Raw genomic sequence first — 25,121 nt, 5'->3', positions numbered from 1 at the left:
GTCAGGGCTGGACGTGAATGGGCGCAGTTTTCCAAAAGCTTCGTTGTAGCCTACTAAGTTCACCTCAGCTAGTAAAGACAGCATTAATGTGGGAAATCGCTCTACGGTTTAACTGCCATTTAACCAAAGTTTTACCAAACCTATCCTGTGTGTTTCTCCGGCTCCAGTTTGAAGTAGGGGAAATCAAGGGAGTCGATTCATATAGTCGGTTCCACGAATCAAAACATAGAGAGGATCTTAATAAAAATATATATATACATAAAACATTTACATATGCAATGTACTGGTGATCGACTAATGGCATGAATGACAAAAATATTGACAATAATACAAACTGACAAAATAGAGGAGAACTCACTCTAGTTTAGAAACTGTACATGACTCATTTGACCAGATCTGACCTATTTGGAGCTCACACTAGCTGAATTACCCTAGCTGACTCTTGTGTCTTGAGTTTAGGTCACTTTTTCGTTCAAAACTGTACATTTTACTGTGTTATTCAGAATCAGAATCAAAATCACTTTATATGCCAAAGTAAATATATCCAGATTATTTATGCAGTTGTATCTTTTTGGAATCAAATTCCAGTCCTAGTAAAGAGATAAGATAAGCTATACCCTTGACCTTTGAGTCATGAATTCAAAGTCTGATAAGATGCAAATAAAAAATGATGTACTGTGACAAATGCACAACAAAAAGTCTTCGATATGTCATCAATATGCCTTGCCATCGAGCAAGAACAGAGCGCTTGAGTGCTACTGTTGGACCTTTACTTGAGCCACTATGAGCCACAGGATCAGACGGAATTCCAGCTGTGAATCACATCACCTGATATCACCTCAGGTTCCATTCTGTGTTAAGGGTGTAAGTGCGTTAGTGGAGTCACGTAAACCTTCACAGGGATAAAACAAGCACACTATCCATGAAACCAAGCTGTGCTCGTCTTGTCGGCTTAACTGTGATGTTGAATATTCAGTCGTCTGCTGTGCCCATTGATCCTCGGCTTTCAACGTCCACGTAATCCTGCAAAACAAAGAGACAGCTCCTTATCTTTCTACCTGACAATGATATCATTACTGCTAATGCCAAACAAATAGAGAGTGAGAGAAGGGGGGGGAGCAGACCTACCGAGTCATTCTCAATGATATTCTCCAAGATTCTGACAAGTTCTGAAAAGGAGGGTCTGGCAGTATAAGGCTCCAACCAGCAGTCATTCATGATCTGCAGTCTGGATGAGAAAATATCAGGTAAAACTGTGCACAGGTGGACTGTTCTTTTTTTTTTTCTTCAACACAATATAAAAACTCATTAGCTAATTTCAATCCTGCCCAGAGACCAAATGAAATCTAATTAAATGCTCTTTAGTCATTTCCAACTCAAAACAGCCATTAAGTACAAGTTATTCATATTCACATAAAAGTCATTCACAAGTGAAATGATTGGGTGCAGGTCACTTTTTTTTTTTTAAAAAGAACCATTAGAAGATTTTATGCAGTTTTAAATCAGAGGTAGCAAAGTTGACCAGAATATATAAATATATTTTGTAATTTGTGACAGAAATTCTACAGAAAATAGATATTGTATGTGATTTGCTAGGTAACTGTTCATAGCACAAAGAATTACACTTAATTATTTCATGTTAAATTGAATAAATTAATTAGGATGTGAAGACTGTCTATAATATGTGGGCTGAGAGTCATTCATGTAGTAATTTGTGTATTAATTGTGGCTAAAATACATAAAGCATTATTAACAAGTGATGTAATTATTATTATTATTATTATTATTACTCAAAACTGGTTCGATTGTTTTTTTAGAGAAGTAACAAAAGGGTTTATCTGGAAGATGCATGATGTACCCCTAACCTCTAGAGTGTACTAGAAAGCAAAAAGTTGTAGTGCAAAAATTTTGCAGGACCAGTACCATCGTCTCAGAATGGTAAGGCTTCTTATTAGTACCAGAAGTACTGTTTTAGCACAGTGAACTGCACTGAAAGACAAAGCTCAGTTTATATAGCCACAGAAAGAGGCATTCCAATGCTCACATCTCAGGCCGGCAGCTGTCAGGGCCTACATTCCTGTATCCAGCATAAATATGATACATCACTTGCTCTGATGTCTCCAGAGTAGGGTAGGGCAAGCCGCCTGTAAAAGAAGGGAAGGCCAGACATTTGTTGTTTTAGTCTCAGCTTTGAATTCTATAGGAGATTTTCGTGAAAGTATGTCCTCATCTGTAGGACTTTCATAAGACATTGTGCTGAGCTCACCAAATGTCTGCATTTCCCATAACACAATGCCGAAAGCCCACACGTCCCCCTTGAAGCTGTAGTAGCTGCTGCGGAAATATTCAGGAGGGTACCAGCGCAAGGGCAATCGTTCCTAAGGGGACACTATTACAAATTTAAACGTCTGTAGGGAGGTTTTAATTGAGCATGCTGTACCTGCAAAATCCTGTGCTTTATTGTGTCTAACCCTGTTTTGCTTTTTCCTAGTGCTGCGTCTGCTTCTCATACGTGTCAGGTCTCTGGCCAGGCCAAACTCCGCCACCTTGATTTCCCATGGGAAACGGCTCACCAGAATATTTCTTAAGGCAAGGTCACAGTGTACCACCTGCAGAGTACACAAGAGATTCCCAGTCATAATACAGATCCTGTCATTTATGCTAAAATACATGAGAGGGAGCGCTACACCGCGAGATATATAGTAGATCCAGCCTAGCGCTTATGACCGCCAGGACCTCATGACAGTATCTCATGGTGCAGCACAACCTCGAGTGTAATATTGCAATTATACCACAGTTATAGGCTTGATACAGTGGCATGCAAAAGTTTGAGACATAGGCCCAAAGTATGGTCAGTCCAACTCCTGTGTTTAACAGTTGGATACAAGTTCCATTCATGAAATTCTGCATGAAATCCATTGCTCATTGCAGTAAGATTTTTCTGAAGTGTGATGTTTCAAAGGATTTCCCCCTGAACCAATGCAGAGAAGGTTTTTTTTTCTGATGATTCCTCCTTAAATATATATTTCTGCAGGTGTCGCTGCACAGTAGAACAGTGCACTACCACTCCAGGGTCTGCTAAATCTTCTAGAAACATTAGGCTTTTGATTAGCATTTCTAGTACAAGTTGTTTTCTGAGTATGTTTTCTTAGTTTTCCAGACCTCAAGCTGACACCATTCCTGTTAACTGCTATTTCTTAATTACATTACAAATTAAGGAAACGGCTACCCGAAAAACACATATATATTGATATTTCCTTTAGGCATCGGTTATTTTAATTGTCAATGTACAAGGCAATAGGCAGCTGTTTAGAGGATCCAATGGCTGCTGATTGTTGGAACAAGGTTTGAGGAGGCAGATTATGTTTAAGCTTTGAAATTTGCATCACCTGGTCTTTCCTAACGATGCATCTCATGGGAGCTCAAATCTATTAGGGTGTCCAAACTTTTGTGTTTTCCTTACCTTTTTTTCTACTCTAAACAAAATTAACTCAGTAATGTTGCTTTCAATATAATTTCTGCCATTGCTCTCTGCAGATCTTCTTAAATTCTGTCAGACTGGACTTTGTTAATGTTCTTGAGCGACCCAGCCACAGCCCTGATTTGAACCCAATCGAACAGCCCTGGAGAGACTTGATTGAGGACCATCAGTGTCTGTCTACCAATGGTCCCCAATCAAGTCTCTCCAGAGCTGTTCGATTAGGTTCAAATCAGGGCTGTGCCTGGGCCACTCAAGAACATTAACAAAGTTGTTAGATGGTGAACCTTCGGCCCAGTCTGAGGTCTGGATTGGAGTGCTATGGATCAGGTTTTCATTAAGAGCATCTCTGTATTTCATTTAGCTTTCCCTCAACCCTGCCCATTCTCCCTGTCCCAGAAAAACACCCTCACAGCATGATGCGGACATCACCATGCTTCGCTGTAGGGGTGGTATTGGGCAGGTGATGAGCATTGCCTGGTTTCCTCCAGACATGACTGTTAGAATTAAGGCCAAAAAGTTTAATCTTGGTTTCATCAGAACAGAGAATCTGGTTTCTCACAGTCTGAGAGTCCTTCAGGTGTTTTTTTTAAACTCCAGGTGGGCTTTCATGTGAAAGTTCCTGGGAACTTTCAATGCAGCAGACTTTTTCTGAAGCCTTCACACATTCCTGTCTCTGAACTCTACAGGCAGTTCTTTCCTCATCAGGGCTAGGTTTTTGCTTTGATATGCATTGTCAACTGTGAGACCATATATAGGCATAGACCTTATATGTGTATATCTTTCTAAATCATGTCCAATCAACTGCATATATAACAGGTTGACTCCAATCAAAGTGTAAAAATATGAACAAGAGAAATGGGAGGCCCCCGCAGCTAAATTTCTAGTGTCATAGCAAAAAGTCTCAGTACTTTGAAATTTTAGTTTTTCACTTTCTCATAATGGGGTACAGAGCGCAGATTGATATGAATTTTTAAATTATTTATTTTATTAACATAACGAAATGTAAAAAAAAAGTCAAGGGAAGCATACAAGTCTGAATGCATTGTACATCTGTGAACTAGCTACAGTCTATAAGCAAGCACTGCCCAGATAAATACACTACATGTCTGTGCCATTGTATGTATGTCAATATATGTACATGTGTGCCAATATATGCTTGTCCCAATACTTTTGTCTATACAGTCCATAAGTCATGTATACTTTAATGTGGCCTTCAGACCACTGCTGAATGACTGATGAATCTGGGTGCTGGAACACAGCCACTACAGTTAGGCCAGTCTTGGTCTACAGTGTGCTCAACCTGCCATAGCCATGACTGACACACAAGTGCCTTAACTGGGCCCTAATCCAGTCTAGAAGATCTCTGTGCTACATTTAAACACTGAAGGAGGGTCATACTGTTTTACGGGTTTAGCTCTTTTCGGTGGCTTGTTCCTGTCATTTAAATGTTGCTAGGCTATAGGAGCAATTGCGAGGTCAGAGCTGAGTGTAGTATTGTTTTGTATGTGCAGCTTTATCAGGCATTTTCAGTATATTCAACTCTGTTTCACACAAAGTGATGGTTTACCATTTTGGAGCGTAGGTGTTCCATGGCCAGGGCGATGTGGTAGGAGGCAATGGTGAAAAGGCTCTGGAGTTCAGGGTCAGTGCTCAGCTTCTCATGATTCCTCTGTACAAAACTGCGTAAGGTCCCGTTGCTTACGAACTCCATGATCAGCATGAAGGGTTCTACAAACAGACACAAAATGAGAAAACGAGTAAGTTTTGGGGGACAATTGTTTGTATACAGTGCTCAGAAGTAGTCTTTCGACACTCTCTGAATACAATTTATGTCTTATTTATTTTTTTCAGTTAAAAAAAATCATTTAAAGTATGTATTTCAGCTGGGTGAACTAATTTCAACTGATTGTAACAAAATAAAGTAAATGCTAGGTTTAGGTCCAAGCTGGACCCATATTTATTTCTACTGACCAGAAAAGCTCTTACAACCAGCAATCATGACCAGGCTTACTGATGGAAACTCAAAATGGACAGAAGTTCTGCCCTGAGGGGTATACCACAAAGCAGGATTTGTCCGTTTAGCCACATAACTTAAGCCCAAATTCAAGTCTGTCCAATAGTAAAAGAGCTTATGGGGCATTCCTATTGGAAAATCCTCAGTTGGGGCTTAAAATACACTATATGGACAAAGGTTCTGGGATCTGTTCATTCATTGTTTCTTCTGAAATTATGATGAACCAATTTTGTTGCACATATTACACAGAGAAAATGATTGTTGTGCGTTTCAGGTCCTCTGCAACTTACAAATGATTTGTAGGACGATCTAAAGATTTGAAATGTGTCCAGGGTGATGATGTCTATTCATCCATAATTCAGAAGGCTACTTAACACAGAGACTGAAGTTCAAATAAATGTCATATTTTCAGAAATAAAATCACAATAGATATATAAAAGAATTACATTTAAGAAGTGCATGTTTTATAACTCTAATTTCTAAAATGCTTTCTGGTGTGAAGTAGAGCTACCCAGAATACGCTCAGCATTATATCATTGCTATATATATATATATATTATAAAGGATATATAGGATAATTTAATTATTAATAATTTAAGAAAATTAAGAAAATTGCATTTAAGAATATTTTTTTCTGAGGAAAGCTTCTGTGAATCCGGTCCCTGAACGACAGTGTGTACAATGCACACCAAATCAGTTTGTGCTCTTACCTTCTGCAGTGTTCCAGTCTAGCAGCTGCAGCACATTCTTATGATACACCAGCTTCCTCATGATAGACACCTCTTTCTCCATTTGCTTAGCGCTGACACCTAATCGTGACAGCCACACAGTCATATAATTAGACTAATGGCTGCAGAAGGAGGCTTGCCAGTAGCTTTGCTCATCTCTAGCAGAGCTCCATAGAATCTATTCAAATCTTGACATCAGTTACAGTTAATGAAATGCTGACTAAGACAGTAAAGTACAGTAAAGTACAGTACACAGAATCTTCTTTGCCCACCTTCTTTTGCAATTTTGCAAGTGACGAGTGAGTGACCTTTGCTTGTGCCCCGTCTCAACCTGGCTTTGTAGAAGGCCCCTTCTTTCCCAGCCTTGATCAGCTGAAGGAGGTTCAGGTCCGCTTTCGTCACATGGGGGTTCTGAGGACGCATCACTGGGATCACGATTCGCTCATTTAACAACAGATAATCAATTACAAACTGAAAAGTATGAATTACGATGGAGTCAGAACAGACCTCTTGAGGCGGCTTCCATGGTAACCTGGTACTTTGTCGGCTTTTCTGGGTTTGTAGTTGCGTCTCTGTTGAATTGTCTTGTGGCATCATCGGTGCACTTTGAGAGGAGGTGGGGAACAGGGGACAGGAGTCTTGAGGAGGAACCATCACAGACCTGCTCTGTCTGAGCTGCTGAATGGTCTTATTCAGGGAACGAATCCTGGAAAAAGGAAATAACAGGACTGTTAGTCACACATTACTACCATAACCATTTTATTTACATAGTTTTATTAGTTTTTTATTGTGTCAAAGATCAGTAGTGGACCAAGTCCCTTTTGCCCTTTTTTTCCATTTTCTTTAGTCCCCATGGCAACATAATTTGTGAATTTTGACAGTAATCAGACAGATATTTCTCCAAATTCATTCTTGAGAAAGGGTTTGTTGCTCGATGCCATAGAAGAACCAAATTTGGTTCCATAAGGATATGATTGTGAACCTTTAAATAGTTAAAGAACCTTTAGATCAAGCGATGCTTGAATTCATTCAGCAACTTTTAAGATGTTAAGTTTAGATTGCTGACACAGATGTATAAATGCACACTCCTGAACTCACAAACATTCTTGTCGCTGAATGCAATCAAATTCTCACAGCAATGCTCCAAAATCTAGTAGAATGTCCTTTTTGCACAGTAGAGACAGTTACTCCAACAAAAGCAAAACTTTTTTTTTTTTAAACAATGAATGAGCAGGTGTCCCAATACTTTTGTCCATGTAGTGCATCTCTTTTACAAAAATCATTCTTTTTAAAACCAAAAATGGTTCTTCTTAGGCATCACTCAAAGAACACTACGTGGTATTTGGGAGATTAGGGCCTTCTTAGGAGATTACTGATTATTGATTAGGTTTACTTTTTGATCCACAGGACTCCAAACAGAATGATGGTGAGGATGGTGAAAGCAGAGATGCCGATGAAAATGTAGTGCATGGTGTCCAGATCTGCAAGAACACAGACACACAGACAGACAGAGAGAGAGAGAGAGAGAGAGAGTCCGTAGATTATAGGATGCATCACAACAAGAAAACAGGAAAGCAAACTAGGCCACACACTGAAACAGTGGTCGGGCGAGTATGCGCTCTAACAGACAACTGAACTGTTAATGGATTAAAGAGGACAAGGGAAATACGCTGCAAATGTACATCCTTTACGTCATCCTTTACTTCTGAAATACGGCACTTCCTGTGTTCTAGGCCAGTGATTAGAGCTTAGCACCTGGGCACATAGCTCTTGAAGTGATTTGTACTATCCACAGACACTTTCATTTTTTTGTTAGATGGTCTGCAAAGCTGTGTTTTACCCTTGGCTTTTTTTCTTGCTTATGTTCTTTCCACCTAATAAAAATGTGCTTGTTTGCATAGAAATCATAAGACCTTACTTGGCAAAAGACAGAAAGCAAGAATGAGAGTGTGAGAGAAGCACAGAAAGATTAATATAATACACATATCATAACCAGGAACAATGCAATAAAAAGTAAAATGCAGTCTCATCTGAGTCTAATTTGCATTGTTAGAACAGGGAACAGAAATCATTTTAGTTCATTGCCAGAAACCTGCAGAGCGCACACACACACACACACAAAGCATTACGACTCATATACAAGTTATATGGAGAAACTAATTGACTGAGCTTGAGGGCAGTTAAGACTGATCTTGAGTCTGGTGTACACTTACTTGATTGGTCGCTGAACTGGCCATCGGAGGGACCAACAGATTGGCCATTGGGCTGGGTAGTTAAGTTTTCAGGCATTCTGCGATCTCCCTAAGCGGACCAGTACAGCAGCTCCATGTGTTCCACATACATGTCGGAATCAGGAGAGCTAAAGCAGAAAGAGAAAGTACGGAAATATTATGTTCCTTACGGTCGAGTTCCATTTTCTTATTGCTGTTTAATTCTTTATAAGACGTCTAATCAAATTTATATTCATATAAAATGAAACTGCTCATAGCTATTCTAATTCATCTCTGTGCTAGAAGCACTGCTAAGCATCAGTTTCATCAGCACACTGCTAAAGGAGATGAGGAACAGGGGTGAAGTTGATTTCTGCAGGACAAAGACCGGGAGGCCTAAGACCGAGGGCAAATGACACTGTGCAGTGTGATGGTTATTGATGACTATTACATCAAACTATGAATGAATGTCAATTCATCTTTATTGCAGGTGAGTAGTTTGCTGTACAGGGTTAAGGCAAAGCAGAGGACCATGGGTTATCCAGTGCGTGGTCAGATTGTACCATTAAATATAACAATAAATAATATCATTAAAATGACTGTGCTGACTTAATCAGGTTAGATTTGAAACACTGATTTACACTGTAAAAAAATGACATCATCTGGTAGGAAGCCATTTAACTTCAACTCAAATACTCTATAAAGCAATTTATTCAAAAACATTTACTGGAGGTTAATAAACCAAGCCAAACTGTACTCCACACATTATCAAGAAGGACAGGAGGCCGAGAAACAGCAAAGGAGAAGATCTGATGAACAATTGCTGAGAAAGACCTTTTTAAAATCAGGCAACGGCTAAGGCAGTTATGGGAGAATTGATATTTCTTGCTTAAGGGCTCCCCCTACAGTCAGGAAGTGTAATTCGTGCTTTGAGACACATCGAATGGACATGCTTTACATGTGCATTTCTGGACAAGCTGAGAGATACATAACTAGCATAACTAGTGCAGTTAGTCCTCAGTCCTCAGCAGCATTGGTGAGGTTTCAAAGGTTGACAGACCTCCGAAATTGCTGTTTCACAAATCCAATGTTAGTACTGTTTTGCTCCATTTGCGAATGTTTGTGATGGCTAACCTCAACTGCTATATCTCATAGCAACAATTTTAGCAACAACTTGCTAACCCACAACCTAGACAATGTTACTTTGTAATTATTTACCATTGCTCTTTTGGTTGGCCCAATTTTGTTCACATTGGCATTGCAAACTCTTACATTTGGAGGGTGGAGCTGTTGAAGGAGTATTAAAGGAAGGGAAGTTGCAATGATTTTCGAGACACATTTCATTTAAATGTTTCATTTTTGTTTCTTCATAAATTCATGAAATGAATAATGAAATTCATTTGATAATTTTTTTTCATACAGCTATTTTAACAATCTTTATAATGCAACTGGATGCGAAGCACCGAAAGCTAGTACTTACAGCTCCCCTTGTGGATTGAGTGATTGGAGCAACGACTGCAGAAAACATGGATTCCATTCCATTCTCTTCTATAGACATAAAGCCAAAATTGTCTGCCATGTGCAACCAGAATCTGTGCAGTAGAGACCAGAGGCAGGGCCAAACTCACCTACTCATTTGACAGACCTGCCTCTTCTCTCAGACCAAGCATGTCTCAGCAAGCGAGCATTACCCCTGGATACCCAGTTTGTCCGATAAGTGTAATTTTCAACAGTAAAAGTGCAGCTCACATAAGTTACTCCATGTCACTCAGCTATACCATATAATATACAGAAAAGGCGTGATGCAGTTCCTGCAGATAAGACTGTTCCAGCCAAGGCTGTCAATTACTTCATTTCTAAGTGTAACCCCGCCGTCTTACGATATAGCAGTTTAACTTTTTAGAAACTGATTTCTGGGGGCAGAACTAGCTGTTGAAATTAGACACTGGAGATGGAAAGACAGCCTAGAGGAGACTAATGTGATCATACTGCAACCAGCCAGCAGCCAGATGTGGTGGCTTCACTTTTGAAAGACGTTGCACTGTCACTGGACTGGAGTTACAAGCCATGTCCAGGAGGGGCTTCGCTGTATAAAAACGCTCAATGCTCAGTAAAACCATCCCCTCCGGTTGCTGTTCTTTACCCTGATGACGAGGCAAACTGTTCACACTCAAACTTTAGCTAGTTGGTATGTATACAGGTTTTTGGCATTTGTCTTTATTAGCCCTACCTGTTTACTACACAGGTTACGCTTGTTTTTTTTTAAAATTGAGGAATACAAAAGGGAAGAACTTGAGTTGAATCAGAAGACAAAAACTGAAGTACTCCAAAAAACAACAAACCCCCCCCAAAAAAACCCACCATCTTTGTCACTTTGAGCTCTAAAACCAATATAATTGGTTATATATAAAATAATTCTTTTAGTTGGAGTCCTGAACATGTCAAAGCTCAAATAAAAACTTCCCAGAAAACTGTGATACAAGAAACATTATTAACAATGTTAATAAGATTAATATAATATGGAGTGAGTGATGTTTTATTGAGTACAGGAATTAAACTTGATGGTGATGCCTAAGACTGCTTAAGAATTACTAGCTAACATCATATGACTGATGGCAGTCTGGGCTTAGTTCCCTGAAAGTATCTCGGCACAAACTTGATTCTTAAATGGTCAAGTGAGCCTTAAACTGAACACTCTCTCTCTCTTCTCATTAACAGGATCCAAAGATAAAATGATGATTTTAGGAAACAATTTCTACCAGAAAGATTTCGTTCATTATTAATAGTTTTATAACAGTTTAATTTAGGTGAAAATAGGCAAAATTATTGGTGGACCCTACAACACTGATCAGCCATAACTTATAACTTTGGCTTATATTGTGTCCCCCTTGTGCTAAAAAATAAATAAATAAATAAATAAAGCAGAGTAGAGGCATGAACTTTTCCAGCAGCTTCTGCTACAGTGTCTTTTCTGTGGGACTGAACCAAATGGGCTAGCCTTTACTCCCCATGTGCATTAAAAAAGCTTTGGGTGCCCCTGTCGCCTGGTCACTGGTTGTTCTTCCTTGTAGACGCCCTTGGTTCTGCTTTTGGTAGGTACTGACCAGTGAATACCGGGAACACCCCACAAGACCTAATGTTTTGGAGATCTAGCAATCGCAATCTGGCTCTTGTTAAACAGGCTCAGCTCCTTATGCTTGCTCATTTTTCCTGCTTAAACACATTCACTTATAGAACTGACTGTTCACTTGCTGCCTGATTTTTCCAACTCTTGGATGGATGCTGCTGTAATAATTTTTAAAAAAATTAACTACTGGTTTTAATGTTATGGCTGATACGTGCAAGTCAACAGATTTTTTTATGTAAATCTAATGACCGGGTCAATTGAAAAGGAATTACAGAGATGTACTCTTAGGTTTATTAAAATGTGGTATAATTACACTTTTATGACCAGCTACAACATGCCATAACGCCTCACACACTTATTTATATATTGTCATTGAAGTTGCGATCATTAAACGTTTCCGGAGACACTGCAGCCTAAGTAAGCAAATACATAAATATTAAAAATAAAAACAAAAACAACAACCCTATGGTTAATCAACTAGTCATATTACAGGGTACAGCTTGTGCTGAAAAACATAACATAACTTTTTCAAATCAATAATGTTTCCCAGTTTAAATGATTGTGATTAGATTTATTAAAAAAGTGTAACCGTATCAATTAATCAAATTAACCATTTCTTTTAAATAAACCAATGATTGACTTTATTGAGAATGCCGCGGAGTTTAAAGGGTTCTGTTCTAGATTTTAATCTTTTTAAATAAACTGTAACTTGTTTAATTTGGTTCAAAGAGAAATTAACCTTTCACTGTGTCACTAAAACGACTTCCAGACATTTAGATTTAGGTGGGCTTATAGGGGCTTTCACAGCACGACAAAGCCAACAATACAGGGTCAACTCCTTCGAACAGTTTTTGCATCATTTGAAACCTCCAGCTGCCTGTTATACTGTGTGAGTACTTCATGATGAATGGGCCTAAATTAATAATGCAGGATATAACAGATAAATGTTTAAAGTGAAGCTAATAATCATAAAAGACTATAAAATCAGTCATCAATAAAAAATAGTAACCAAATTTGCGAACAGCCGACACGGAGACACAAACACGGAGTCATGAAAGAAAGAGTCCAAAATTAGGACCTTCTTTTGTCTGAGAGTAAAAAAAAAAAAAAAAAAGAAATCACAGATGACACAGACACTTTATGGATGCAACAGCATAAAACAACCACAGCATCTGGTTTTGACACCTTAAACCCTAATCACACTTCAATTTCTCATTACAACTTCAATTTCACACTTCAACTCAACATTACATCATTTACATTGTAGGTCACAGTAGTGCCAGACCAATCTGTAGCAATTACAGAAAATATGCATTTGTTCTATAACTTCAATTGAGCAGAAATTAAATAAAACAACTGCAGTTTAAGAGGCTAAACCTCTCTAACCCAGTTTGAGGCGGTCGGCGCATCACAAGCTTTGCAAAGCTAATATCTATGGAATAAACGGGTTAAGAGCTATTTTCACATGGTGTACTACACTCCACTAACAAACAAGTGGTTCTTTGAGAGATCCCATAGAAGAACCTCTTTTGATTCCAAAAAGAACCATATCAAGAACCTTTAACGGTTCTTCACACTCACACATTTCTTTTACTAGCATGGTTCAGCGGTACTTTTGTGGCATCCCTTAAAAAAGCCTGCGTAAGAGTGTCAGTGCAATGTTGGAAAATTGCATTTCTTCATTAATTCAGGGATGTGTCTAAATCCAGAATCCAGCAGTTTTGTGATTTCGCTGCTCAATCGCACCTGATTTAGTTTCTAAGTCAATGATCAGATTTAGCAGCTGTGTGTGAGCTGGGAAATCACCCAACATTCAGTCAAAAATTAGTCATCATCACAGGAATACTTACAATGTTGACTTGATCCTGCATCCCAATAATCTTCTCTACCCCTTAGTAAAATTCAGTCACAGTCACAATCAACAGCAGCCAACAATTAATTACATTTTGATGTTCCTCTGATGTGCTTTTATTTTAAATATAAAAACCTACGGCCCAGCACCAAACAACTAAGCCTCAATCTGCATCAAGAACTGCATCTTCTACAGCAACCAGTAAAGAGAGTAAGAGTCCCACTCACCGTCTTCTAGATCTTCAAAATCTTCATGATCTTCTGGTGTCACACTCCCTCATGCCCTGGGTGCAACGCAATCCTCCTGACCGCCTCATGTGCAAAGCTGCTGCCATGAGAATAGATGAAGACCACAGGCAGCCAGGTGCTTTTTAAAAAGCCCCTCTTCCGCAGGCGATAGCAGGCAGCGAGGCTTGTGGTGGAGCCCTGGATAGATGAGTGAGCAGCACTACACGTAGGCCAATGCACTTCCTAAGTTACTGCTGTCCTCAACTGATGCAGAAGATTGTAGCTTGGTCCTACCTGCATAATCCAACAGAAGCCATAATTGATTTATATCAAGTTCTCCACAACAGAGGTGATAATGGAAAGGACATAATGAGGAAGAGGTCCCTCCCATTAGGACTGTGAGTAAAAATGCAACTGTGGCTTCATTTCGGAGAAGGTGTTAGCCTTACAAGCAGCACATACCCAACACATGGCCCAAAAGAGCAGAGGGCTGTGGTTTCCTCTGCTCGCTTACAGACACTGCTGCTTTGTGCAGATGAAGCGTGTTAAGCAAACAGCAAGGTGCACCATTGTTTGCAAACAACAGAAAAAGACAGTTGTTCAATGGCATCGGCTGAATTTAATTGGTTGCTCGGATAATCGTTACAGATTCAACGGCATCACTCCATATACAACTACAATTTTTTACAGCTGATTTTTTTTGTCCAAATACATCGTTTTTATTGGCATATTTACAAAACATTGTATGTACATTTCATGTCAGTGCAACGTCATTTTATTCTTTTAACACTTTACAAAATAAAGTTCCTTAAATTAATACATCTCTGCCAATTAATTTAACAAAACCGACGAACAACAAAGACAGATGTCAGTAGTTGATTGCACTACTTGCCAACCGATCATGTTTTTTTTCTGAATAAATTATCCCTGTATCAAAAAGAAGAAGAAGAAGAAAAAAAAAGTCTTTAAAAGTCACGTATACTTACGGCCACGAACGACTCGTAAGCCGAGGGGAAGATTCCAGTTTAACTAAAATTAGCAAGCCACTCATTATTCCAAGTGAATGCAGATTTCGAACTGGTAGGATCGAACTATTCTGGGCAAATACAGACATAATCTTCTCAGCTAATGTTTTATTATATATTTTTGTACTTTACTCTCAGTGTTGGACAGCTCTTATGTTTATAGCCATAAACATTGCTTAAAGGTGATGCAAACTACTTGCCTGATTGAGTCACATGACTAGACTCATCACGATGAATTACAGTAATACAGTTGTGTTCATTTCACATTTGTTTTTTTTGTTTTTTTCTTTTTACATAAACAAAACCTTTTTAACTTAATGGCAAACATGTGCTGAAATATCCAGAAATGTCAGTTTCATGGAAATGTTTAGGAGTGAAGCAGAGTAGGCCAACTCATAGCTCCCACCTCAACTTCATTCAGGTGATATGGGGGAAAGAAAAAAGAAAAGGAAAAAAAATACAAATAAAAATCAGAAATCATCCAACATTTCTTATCTATTTTCACAGTGTTAAGATGGCTCTCTAATCAAGAGTCTCCACAGAGTCGCTACTATTCCTTCAGCAGGTCCTCCTAGACGCTGCTTCCTTTCAGCAAAGGGCCTTCATAAGGCAAGCCGTGCTGACGAGACATTCTTTCAGAGAACACAGTTCGCATAAACCGCTGTTCTCTCGCAAAGACGAGCGTTGCGCAACAACATATCACCTGTTAAGAGCTTTGGCTTGATGATGTGAACCTCTCCCTTGAGAGTACACTGATGAGATATGCATGCATTTGGCTACCATTTACTGTACCTTCCTCACAACTGGAAATAAAGTGACGACAGTTCGGACATTCTAGAAGCTGTAATGGCAACGCTGAATGGTGGTAATGGTGGGGCTGGCACTGTGACAGGCGGAGCGCTGCCAGCATACAGTCAAACAGATACAGCGACTGCTGTGCTTGGGCGAAAGTGAATCGGCGCTATTAAAAATAAATAAGGCAGAAAAATAAAAGGGTATACATTTAAAACTTGTTTAAGACAAAGAGAAAAAAAAAAAAAAAAAAAAAAAAAAAAAAAAAAAAACATTAGAGAAATGTACTGGCTCTTTGAGGGAGGCTCTGGCACACAACCTGAAAATAAACCTTAAAAAAAAGGAAAAAAAGAAAAAAAAGAAAAGAAGAATAAAACAATTAAAGCAAACTTTAGAAATGGCATACAAGTGGTTTTGTTTGTTGCTCACTGAAATGGAATCATTTGGCAGTGAAACGTGCAGGACTTCGCTTAGTCAAGATTTGTGTCATTACCTAAGGGAGAGCCATTCACATTGTAATACTGTCTCACGGACTTCCCATTAACAACCAACCAATTAACTGGAAATAAAGTGAGGTAGTGTGCAACTTCTACTGAGAAACCTTTGATTTGGATGAAGGATTAATCCAACAAGCCTTTGGAAAAGTGTTAAGCCTGTTAAGTGTATACATTTCAGTCTGTTAAGACTATGAGTTTCTGAACTTAACATTCAATCAGTGAAAAAAGTGCTCCACTTGAGCTGATGGTTAAACGTTGGGACTGAATGAATGCATTTGGCTAGTAAGAGCTCTGCTAACGGTTCCATCATATAAATATACAAAACTCAAGCATGTGGAAGATGAGAGTGCCGGCAACCCTTAAGGTAAGATAAATACATGAATATAATAAGTATGTGATTCTGCAGATTTGGGGATTGCAGTGTTAAAAGTGTATCCAGTTAAGTGACAGAATTTCAAGGGAATGGAGAATTTCCATCAAGAACCTATTATTATTTGTTCACTTGGCAACAATAACAATCTATATAGTTCTCATTCGCTTTCTCGCAAAAAACTCACTCAGCCACTCACTGGAGCAACACATCCAAACCAGCAGTAAAGTACCTGTCTTCTGAAACAGGTGGCAGCAGTGGAACCTCTTCAGTCTGCGAATTGGTCTTTGTGCTTCAGAGCAGCTTTCAGAGCAGAGCAGCTCTTGCTCGTCAGTTTCTGCTTAGCCACACTTCTGTTTCATTCTTCATTGCACAGGGGGAGATACTGACGAAAACTACTATAAGTGCCTTTTTGTGGAAGAGCATGGGATCACTGAAGCACGCAGTACTTCTTGTAGTCCGACTCAAAGTCTTCGTCCATGCTAGTAGTGTCTGCCATTTTTTTGCCATCAGTCCTGGGCAGAAATAGAGAGTAGTCCACTCCTTGCTGCTCGTAGAAGAGAATGTATGCAGAATCTGTGTCGATCTCTTCCGAGTGAACCTCCTGAAATGAGAGGTTGGAAAGACTTTTAGCAAGTTTACTTTTGATTATGATTGTGTGAGACAAAATGTTGTGTGGAAGGATATACAGTATGTAGAGAAGGCAGGAGTGTGTTACCTTACAGCTGCTGTCGTTATAACAGTACCATTTGTCATTGGGGTTTTTAGCATAGGTCACATAGTGACCTCCTCCCATTATTCCTGAATGGCACTGTAAAGAAATAACTCATTTGAGCTGGGAAGGATCTCCATATAGATGCAAACATGCATTTTCAAACTACTGCAAGCTTAAACTGATTTATACATTCAATATGAGGACAAAAGCAAAAAGTAACTGATATCGGGTCTCATGCTAAGGGAGATAGCGACATGTAAATAGAACTATATAGGATTATTGAAATATTTAGCCATACACATAGGCATTTTATAGACTTTGAATACTCATACCTGAAGACTGCTTCTCAAAACCCCTGTTAAAACATACTTTGCCACTATTTTAACTGTGCTTGGTACTGCAGTTCACAATATATCCAGTCAGCAGCAACAATGTAATAATGTACCACTGATAGCATAAATGAACTGCAATCAGGTTTGAACAAATTAACATAATGTGTTGATAATGATTCATAAAACCTGTCATGACTCCAAGGTATAACAAGCTCTTATCACAAACTGTTTGCATTGAGCATTTTTCTTATCATCTGAAAAAGTTGGTGTTCCAACCAAGGACTTTCTAGACTACTTGTTGTATTAGGGAAAAAACTTAATTTATCAATTAAAATTAATTTATCAATTATGTTAACAAGATAACAGGCATATATATATATATACATTTTATACACACACACACACACACACACACACACAACATGTATAGACAACATCACAACACTCCTTTTGCAGCTTGTGTTATCAATGTCCCTTTTACTAGCTAGCATAAACCATTGCTGGTCTAATGTATGTTTTTGGTAGGTTAAACCCTTATAAGTAGCCTTAACCAAAAGATATAGCTATGAGTTATGATTACCTTGTCTGCTGTGTGATTTCTTTTAAATATTTACGAATGTCCATAAAAACGCAATAAACTGGCTCTAATGGACCGAATTAGCTATTTACTTTTGGAAAGAGGCTGAGGCATTATAGGAAATGTTGTGTGCCTGTAGTGAATGTGTTTTTTTTTCTTGCAGTTCTGTTCAGCAATCCAAGATAAAAGGTTACTTTTTACCATGTGATTTTAGCGTACAGCAACAATCAGGTCTAATGGTTCCACTGATTTCTAAACCAATGATTTCTAGTTTTATTGTGCTTGGAGGTGAAATGCAAGGAATTAATTTATGAGTAAGTTCATTTCCAACAACCACAACAACTGTTTAGTCAAAAATCCTTTGCTAATGAAACCTGTTGTAGTTTATGCTAAAATGTTTGTGCATTAAAAAATTATTCTGAATAGTAAATAGAAAAAGTAATTAATCAGGTATGAGCCAAAATGTGATTAGATAGTTCTGCTTATTACTCATATCACTATAGTAAATATTTTCTGGTTGCCAAGTTTTAATAGTGTAAAATACTCTTCACAAACTAAAATTGAACAGCAAAAATAAACAAATAAGACGTACTGAGATTGCATATAAGTTGTATATGGGCTCCAGGCAGAGGTCATCTCTTTGATGAGAGGTGCTGTCCAGCTCTGTACTGGCCTCAGAGTGGCCGTTGCTTTGGCTGCTCTCCTGGCCCAGCCCGTTCACCATGATGACGTCACAGTCAGTGCTAGAGGCGTCTACTGACCAGGTGTCTTGCGTGTTGGACTCTGTGGGGGCCCCTGGTCCCAGAGTCTCCACCTCGGTCATTGTGCTGGGCTCTGGCTCTGGGCCACTCTCCTTACTGCTGTCCAGGTTCTCCTTGCTGTTGGAGAGCCGGTGCCTGCTGCCCAACTGGGGCAGACGCAGCCGGCCCTGCTTGCGACCAGTGTTCTTAGGGCTGTTGCTCGGACTGCTGCTTCTGCTCAGTGGACTGCCCATCCTCCTGATTGAACATGGAGTGCCTAGGAGACCACAGAGCTGTTCAGCTTAAGTGTTTTTTCTGCTGTCACACACCTCATTCATCTCATCTCAATAAAGAGACAGCTCAGTGGAAAAACAGATGTACTGTGGATCAGCCAAGGGGCTTGGTGTGTAAAGTCGAATAAGTAACAGAAGCATTCCTTAGCATTACTGTAACAATTACCATTAAACTCTATAAATAAATTAGAAACGCAATAACTCTAATTTCAGCACTTATTAAGGTACTCTATGTTAAGGTAATGCAACCTTTTCAATATTAATAAATAAAATAAAATAAATAAAATATCTATAACTAATCATGTTATTGATTATGTATTCACAGAAGATACAGTTGTTGAGGCAAGCTATGTAATGAGCAAGCTCATCGCAAAAGCAGGGTAGTTTTTTGTTTTTTTAAAAAAACGTGCTTCAGGCTGCTCATATCCTGCGCCTTATTTAGAAACCTACATCTGACCACAAAAGCCAAGCAGTTTACAGAGTTGTATGATGACATTTATGTTCAGCTGTGCATCAAAGGCTCAGTCGTACAAGGTCGTACAAGTCGTACAGTGCCTATTTAATGAATACCACTTGGCTAGTGGCCCCTGTTTGAGTTGAGACCACTGTTCTAGAAAGTTTATAAAATTGTGCTCTTACATCGGCTTTACAATGACCATGGCTCAGAACAGGGTCACACGGATTATCTTATGTGGGTTCCGACAATGAAGAATTTGGACATCAGTGATACAATGAGATGAGCGTGATTAAGGAAAAACAGACCTCTGCCAGATACAGGTGGACTGGCCACAGTGGTGGTGGAGATGGAAGACACAGAGGATTCTCCTCTGTCCAGCCTCTGGAGCTCCTCCACTAGACATTCGCTTTGGCTCTGCAAGCTCCATGTGCTCTGGGCGGCCTCCCGCGGGGCCAGAAAAGCACTGGGGTCGAAGCCCATCCGTGGGAACTTTACTATCTTCTGAGACTTGATCCAGCGCCCATTGACAAACTGGAAACGTTTCAGGTGAACAATCTGAAAGAGGAAAAGAACATCATTCACTGTTCACTCTTCACCTCAACAACTAGTTAAGCTAAACATAAAGAAAACACATAAGAGCATGCAGTGGAGGTAGCTGGTATGTTAGTGCTCTGTACCAGTATGGGTGGCAGCCTCCAGAGGTCCAGCTTCTTTGTGGCCAGTCGGTGGGTTTTGCATTTGGAGCAGTAGTAGAGCTCATCCTCGCCTAGTTCCTCCTCACTGGTGAAGGCCTTCAGACAGCTGTCCAGACTGATGGGCTCAGCCTGAGCACGCCGACTCTGCTCCACACTGGCATGCTCTTCCACTATCTGCACAAGACACACAAACATACTCTAACATTACCCACTGACAACGTACAAAGTATGCAACTTTTTTAGATTTAGATTTAGAACATAATGGGCCTGATTCATAAAACATTAATAGGCACTACTGCTTTATTATTTATAATAGGCAACATGTCCTATTCATAAAGTTACAAGGGCATTTCTCTCTGCGTTGCTGTTTTATTTATTTATTTATTTATTTTTTACCACAAAAGTACTTTTATGCAAGACCTCAGTCACAGCCAAATAACTCCATATGTTAGTGAGGTTTAATGTTAAATGTTTTGTTTTAGTGTCCCACCCACAAGAACACAGCTTTTTAAATGTACCTATTTTAAAAATATATCCAGATACAGGAAAATGGGGGAATTGTAAACTACAGCTAAAACTCTCAAAGTAACAATGAAGTGCTAGCAGCATTTTCCACCCAGTTCCAAAGTTTATTGCTACTGTTATTATAACACTGATTTATCATAGACAGGAGCTGATTAAAGCATGAACAAGCATTTCTACATTTGAAAGTTTTAAAGCAGCTGACCTTTATTTCTAATGCAAAACAGAATATTGCATAACATCCACATGTCAGCAAATGAGCATTTGGAAGCATTTCCAAAACAAGCAAACAGCAGTGAGTTCAAACGTGGAACAAAACTCTGCTCACATTGTTGTAAATGCATGACGTGCCAAACTGAAGAGAGACAGAGAAAGTGCAATCTCTCCTAAATTTAGACTTGACCTGCTAAGCCCAATTGAACAGTGCTCTGAAACTTAAAATAGAACTGGCCTAAATACTCGTTTCTCTGGCATACCACATCCACCTTAAGTGGCATTCACAGGTATACCTAGAATTATAACAAGGTCAGCATCCAAGCAGAGTAAACGCTTGTTGTTGTTGTTTTGGCACAAGTAAAAATAGGAAAATCAGTAAATACAAATATCAGAATAAATACAAATAACATGAACACAATAAATTGTGGTTTTGCATCACAGTGTTCAATAAAACACCTCCAGAGCTCTACTTATTGGACTCTAGTATTATTTATAGTTATCATCTGACACCTGATGTGGTAAATCTGCGCTTAATGATGTTAAATCAGGAAAGCTGGTGATGGAATTTAACAAATCCACACACTGGCTGGGGGGCAAAGAGGAGAAATTGGGAACCAAGCTTTGTTCTACTAGCTTACAGGATATTGACTATGTTGTTCAGAATGAGAAATTCTTGTTAATTTTTACTGTATGTTTGCCTGCATCTGTTCTAATGAAGTATTGTGTTTCACAGCTAGAAATTTCTGAGAATAAGATAATAATAAATAATGTGTTTACATACCTAAAACCTTTAAACAGTGCTGTACACTGTAGAGATCTTTCTACTTTCTACTATTCACTCATGGCTGAGTCTATCTTGGTAACTGCTGTGGCTTTTGTTAAATGATAACATCAGATTTGCACTGCATTACAGGGCAGCTTAATAATTATCAGGCAGAAGCCACTGTTTTATTTAGTTACATTTACGGCTAGTTAGAGTTATGTCATATCATATGGGAACAAGTGGTGTGCATCTAAATGCTTAAGAATCATGTGTAAATGAAGACTGGCATATCGAATCTCTGTGTGTGAAATTTGCTCTGTGCATGGATTTGCATTTTTAAACATGCTCCCCCTTTCCCAAAACAGGAGGGCTTTAAGTTCTGTGTGTGGTATAAATAAAAAAAAAAAAAAAAAAAAAAAATAATAATAATAATAATAAATACAAATTTATAGCAGTAATTACACTGGTTATTCCACAGCCAAAGAATTCCTCAGGTCAGGTATGGAACAGAAACAAATCTCTAAAGTCTTCTAAAAAGAACAGTAGCTAATTTTTCTGCTTATTAAGAACATCACGATTCACAATGCTGAGCTAAAGCAACCAGTCCATTACCAACACTGAATGTATGTACATAGAACAGACACCTTTATACAGGCTACAGTAATATCTCAAACAAAGCAATGCAAGAATAATTCATTTCCCACCCAATATCCCTTGGAACTAGGTTGGAAACTTTTAAATCCTTTTAGGTCACCATCGAGTCTTTATCAGTAAGATGGAAAAACTAAATGGGCCCTAGAATTTCAAACTGTATTTACCTTGGCATAGTTGAACAATGAGTAGAGTAGAGCAGAGCAGGCAAAAGCCCAAAACTATTACATAACAGTGATTTAACAGATCCTCGCACCCAACCCCCAAATATACATACACCCAGCCCACTAACAAAAGCCCAAGTCAAATCTGGTGAAACAATTCAAAGTGAAGAAAACTCCAGGAGAATATACTGGTGTTGATACTGAAAAGCAGCACATCACCTACAGATTCTGCTAGTTATGCTACGCAAACCAGGCCTCATGATCGCAGCTTTTCCTGTACCAGTGTCTAGAAGCTCAAACTCTGCATACAAACAGGACTACCTCATCTGACTATCTGGAGCCAAACACACATCAGAAACATAAGTACCGAAAGTATCAAGTTAAAACTGTGCTATAATAAGTGGGTTCTGTGAGCTGTTGCCGGTGCCATAAAAAAAACAGCTTTCTTTTTTTTATAAACCCTCTGTAAAAAGCATGTTTTAATTTGAAGCAAAATAATAAGAGTTGTAAATAGGCTTGTTTAAAGACACCCCAACCAAAATCCCATACATACTATTTATACATCAAAGAACAACCAAAAATACTCAGTAAATGCATTCTTTGCAACTTAAAAAATACTATGCATCTTTAAAAAAACTGGGGAATCTAATATTACTCCTTAAAAACAGGAATTTTCATTTGGGAAATCAGGACTCTCTGGGCAGTGATTTCAGCATAGCTTGCTTGGCATCACATGCATATTAATGACGCTCACCCTTTCCTGGGAGGTCTGGTAGCGGAGATGGAGAGCGGTGGGGTCCCAATCCACAGCGATGTAGGCATTCCCTAGAGCTGCCCTGTCCTCGTTACACTCCACTGTGCAGCCTCTGCAGAACCTGGCAAAAACATGACAGTCCTCATCAGTCACTGTCGGCCACATGGGACTGTCAAACACACACACACACACACACACACACACACACACACACACACACACACACACACACACACACGCTCAATGATAAATGACTTACCTGTACCACGGGCACCAGGAACAGGAGTTGCCGTCTTTCTGGACTACTCGCAGGGTGAAAGGATACTGGTAACCCATGCTGTCGTCACTGTGAGACAGGCATCACATTACACCGCAAATAAACAGCATGTATTGCCAACACACAGTAGAGAACAAAATGGGACACTGCTTATCTACGGTAGAGCTACTTATCTACTTATCTCCAGCTGTGATAATGCTGCACATACCTCAAATGTGTGTATATGTGAGTGTGTCTTTTTTAACTGGAAAGCAGGCAGCACTAACCAGTCCTGGGCATGGTTGCTGGCCTCCTGAGGTGGAAGAGGGCTGGCCAGGCGGGACACTTGGATCCAGACTGCGTCATACAGGTCCTTTTTACTGGTGTGCACAGTGCAAGGCACGATAAGTGGCATGCCAAATAGACTTGGCCTGTTCTTTTGAGACGAGAGGAAGTACAGCTCTGTCCGCATCTGACGGTTGTCACACACACACACACACACACACACACACACACACGCACGCACTAAGAATAAAAACGATACTTCACAGCGCTGGTGGTTCAGACATAAATAAAAATACAAATCTAACGTAACTACATCAGGTACCATTTTCCTGTGCATGGCTATGATGTAGCCAATGAAGGGGCTGTCCTGAACTGGCGTGACGTGGCCATTGGGAATGCCGTTGGTGAGGCTCCTGTCTGAAGCAGAAGGCACTACTGTGCTGGGCATGCCATTGGTCAGGTTTTTTTCAGAGCCACTGCTCATAGGCGTACCAGCCGTACCATTCAGAATTAGGCCAGGTTTCTCAGCATGGCTGTTCCCAGCAATGCCATTGGCCATTGGTGTAGTGTCTGTGCAGAAAACATTTAAAGCAGAATGAGACACAAAAGAGCATGCATAGATTTAGAGGAGCACAACTCAAAATCTGAGTCTTCTTTACCTGTTGTTGTAGGAGAGGTGACTGAGGTGGGAGATCCAGGCACTGGAATCTCAAATGCACACAGGAAGCCATTCGCAGAGAGGCGCACCTTCTGGTTGTCCTGAGGAAAGTTCTAGATGCACAGACACATGCACGTCAGCCAAAGTCACTGCTGAATATATATACACACACATATATACATATATATACACACATACACACAATATAATACCAATGGAGGTCAATTCACCTTGATGTTAGATGAGTGGACCTCAGCAAGGAGGATCTGCTCAGGTTTCAGGCTGCACAGCTCACTCAGCTGCTTCTTCAGGCCTGTGTACTTCTCATCCATGTTCAGACGGAGACCATAACGTACTGGAGTGGAGCCGTCCAGTTTAATGACTGCAAAACACAAAGGCATATGTGTAAGATTCTCGCAGACTGGCAGATTTCATAGATAATGCTTTGTTACTCTTCTTCTCACCTGTGATCTCTAAGTGCATTGAGCTGTCCATGGGAAGGGGCAAAGAGAGGAAGTTAAAGGGGTCAAAGCGGGCACTGATGTGGCCACAAGTCTTGCACTTGACTTGGGACTTGAGCTGGCCGTGGAACAGGTCCACGACGATGGACCGGTTTCTTCTCAAATGGTTGTCCCAGGCCTAATCACAAGCGCACACACACACACACAGACACAAACACCACATTCATAAGACACTGCTGATCCACATAATTCCACTTTA

General features: G+C 39.6%; 2 protein-coding genes across 4 annotated transcripts in view; both read right to left on the bottom strand.

Moving 5' to 3' along the window:
• Positions 1 to 947: 947 nt before the first annotated feature.
• LOC140565863 (fibroblast growth factor receptor homolog 1) lies at positions 948 to 13,734 on the bottom strand. Of its 2 annotated transcripts, none has more exons than XM_072692038.1 (12): positions 13,640 to 13,734; positions 8,437 to 8,582; positions 7,617 to 7,704; positions 6,731 to 6,929; positions 6,496 to 6,634; positions 6,206 to 6,304; positions 5,049 to 5,209; positions 2,472 to 2,609; positions 2,267 to 2,378; positions 2,045 to 2,144; positions 1,129 to 1,228; positions 948 to 1,023 (listed from the first exon to the last, which is right to left on the bottom strand). In XM_072692038.1, the coding sequence occupies exons 2-12, from the start codon at positions 8,510 to 8,512 to the stop codon at positions 973 to 975; spliced, it is 1,263 nt and encodes a 420-aa protein (XP_072548139.1). In that variant the 5' UTR covers positions 8,513 to 8,582; positions 13,640 to 13,734; the 3' UTR covers positions 948 to 972. The 2 variants fall into 2 exon arrangements, with proteins under 2 accessions (XP_072548139.1, XP_072548140.1); XM_072692039.1 differs by lacking the exon at positions 13,640 to 13,734 and adding an exon at positions 13,411 to 13,439.
• A 501-nt stretch (positions 13,735 to 14,235) lies between these two features.
• Positions 14,236 to 25,121, bottom strand: part of usp32 (ubiquitin specific peptidase 32) — a 45,519-nt gene continuing 34,633 nt past the window's right edge. For both annotated transcript variants that reach the window (XM_072692035.1, XM_072692037.1), the window contains exons 23-34: positions 24,866 to 25,040; positions 24,632 to 24,783; positions 24,403 to 24,514; positions 24,066 to 24,313; positions 23,746 to 23,930; positions 23,462 to 23,548; positions 23,203 to 23,323; positions 20,115 to 20,306; positions 19,743 to 19,992; positions 18,540 to 18,964; positions 17,042 to 17,134; positions 14,236 to 16,927 (exon numbers count right to left, since the gene is read on the bottom strand). In XM_072692035.1, coding sequence (XP_072548136.1) covers positions 16,754 to 16,927; positions 17,042 to 17,134; positions 18,540 to 18,964; positions 19,743 to 19,992; positions 20,115 to 20,306; positions 23,203 to 23,323; positions 23,462 to 23,548; positions 23,746 to 23,930; positions 24,066 to 24,313; positions 24,403 to 24,514; positions 24,632 to 24,783; positions 24,866 to 25,040 — 2,214 coding nt within the window. In that variant the 3' untranslated portion in view covers positions 14,236 to 16,753. The remainder of the gene's footprint in view (positions 16,928 to 17,041; positions 17,135 to 18,539; positions 18,965 to 19,742; positions 19,993 to 20,114; positions 20,307 to 23,202; positions 23,324 to 23,461; positions 23,549 to 23,745; positions 23,931 to 24,065; positions 24,314 to 24,402; positions 24,515 to 24,631; positions 24,784 to 24,865; positions 25,041 to 25,121) is intronic.

Source organism: Salminus brasiliensis, chromosome 11, assembly GCF_030463535.1.
Source record: "Salminus brasiliensis chromosome 11, fSalBra1.hap2, whole genome shotgun sequence".
NCBI lineage: Eukaryota > Metazoa > Chordata > Actinopteri > Characiformes > Bryconidae > Salminus > Salminus brasiliensis.
This window is presented reverse-complemented; position numbering and strand designations above follow the sequence as displayed.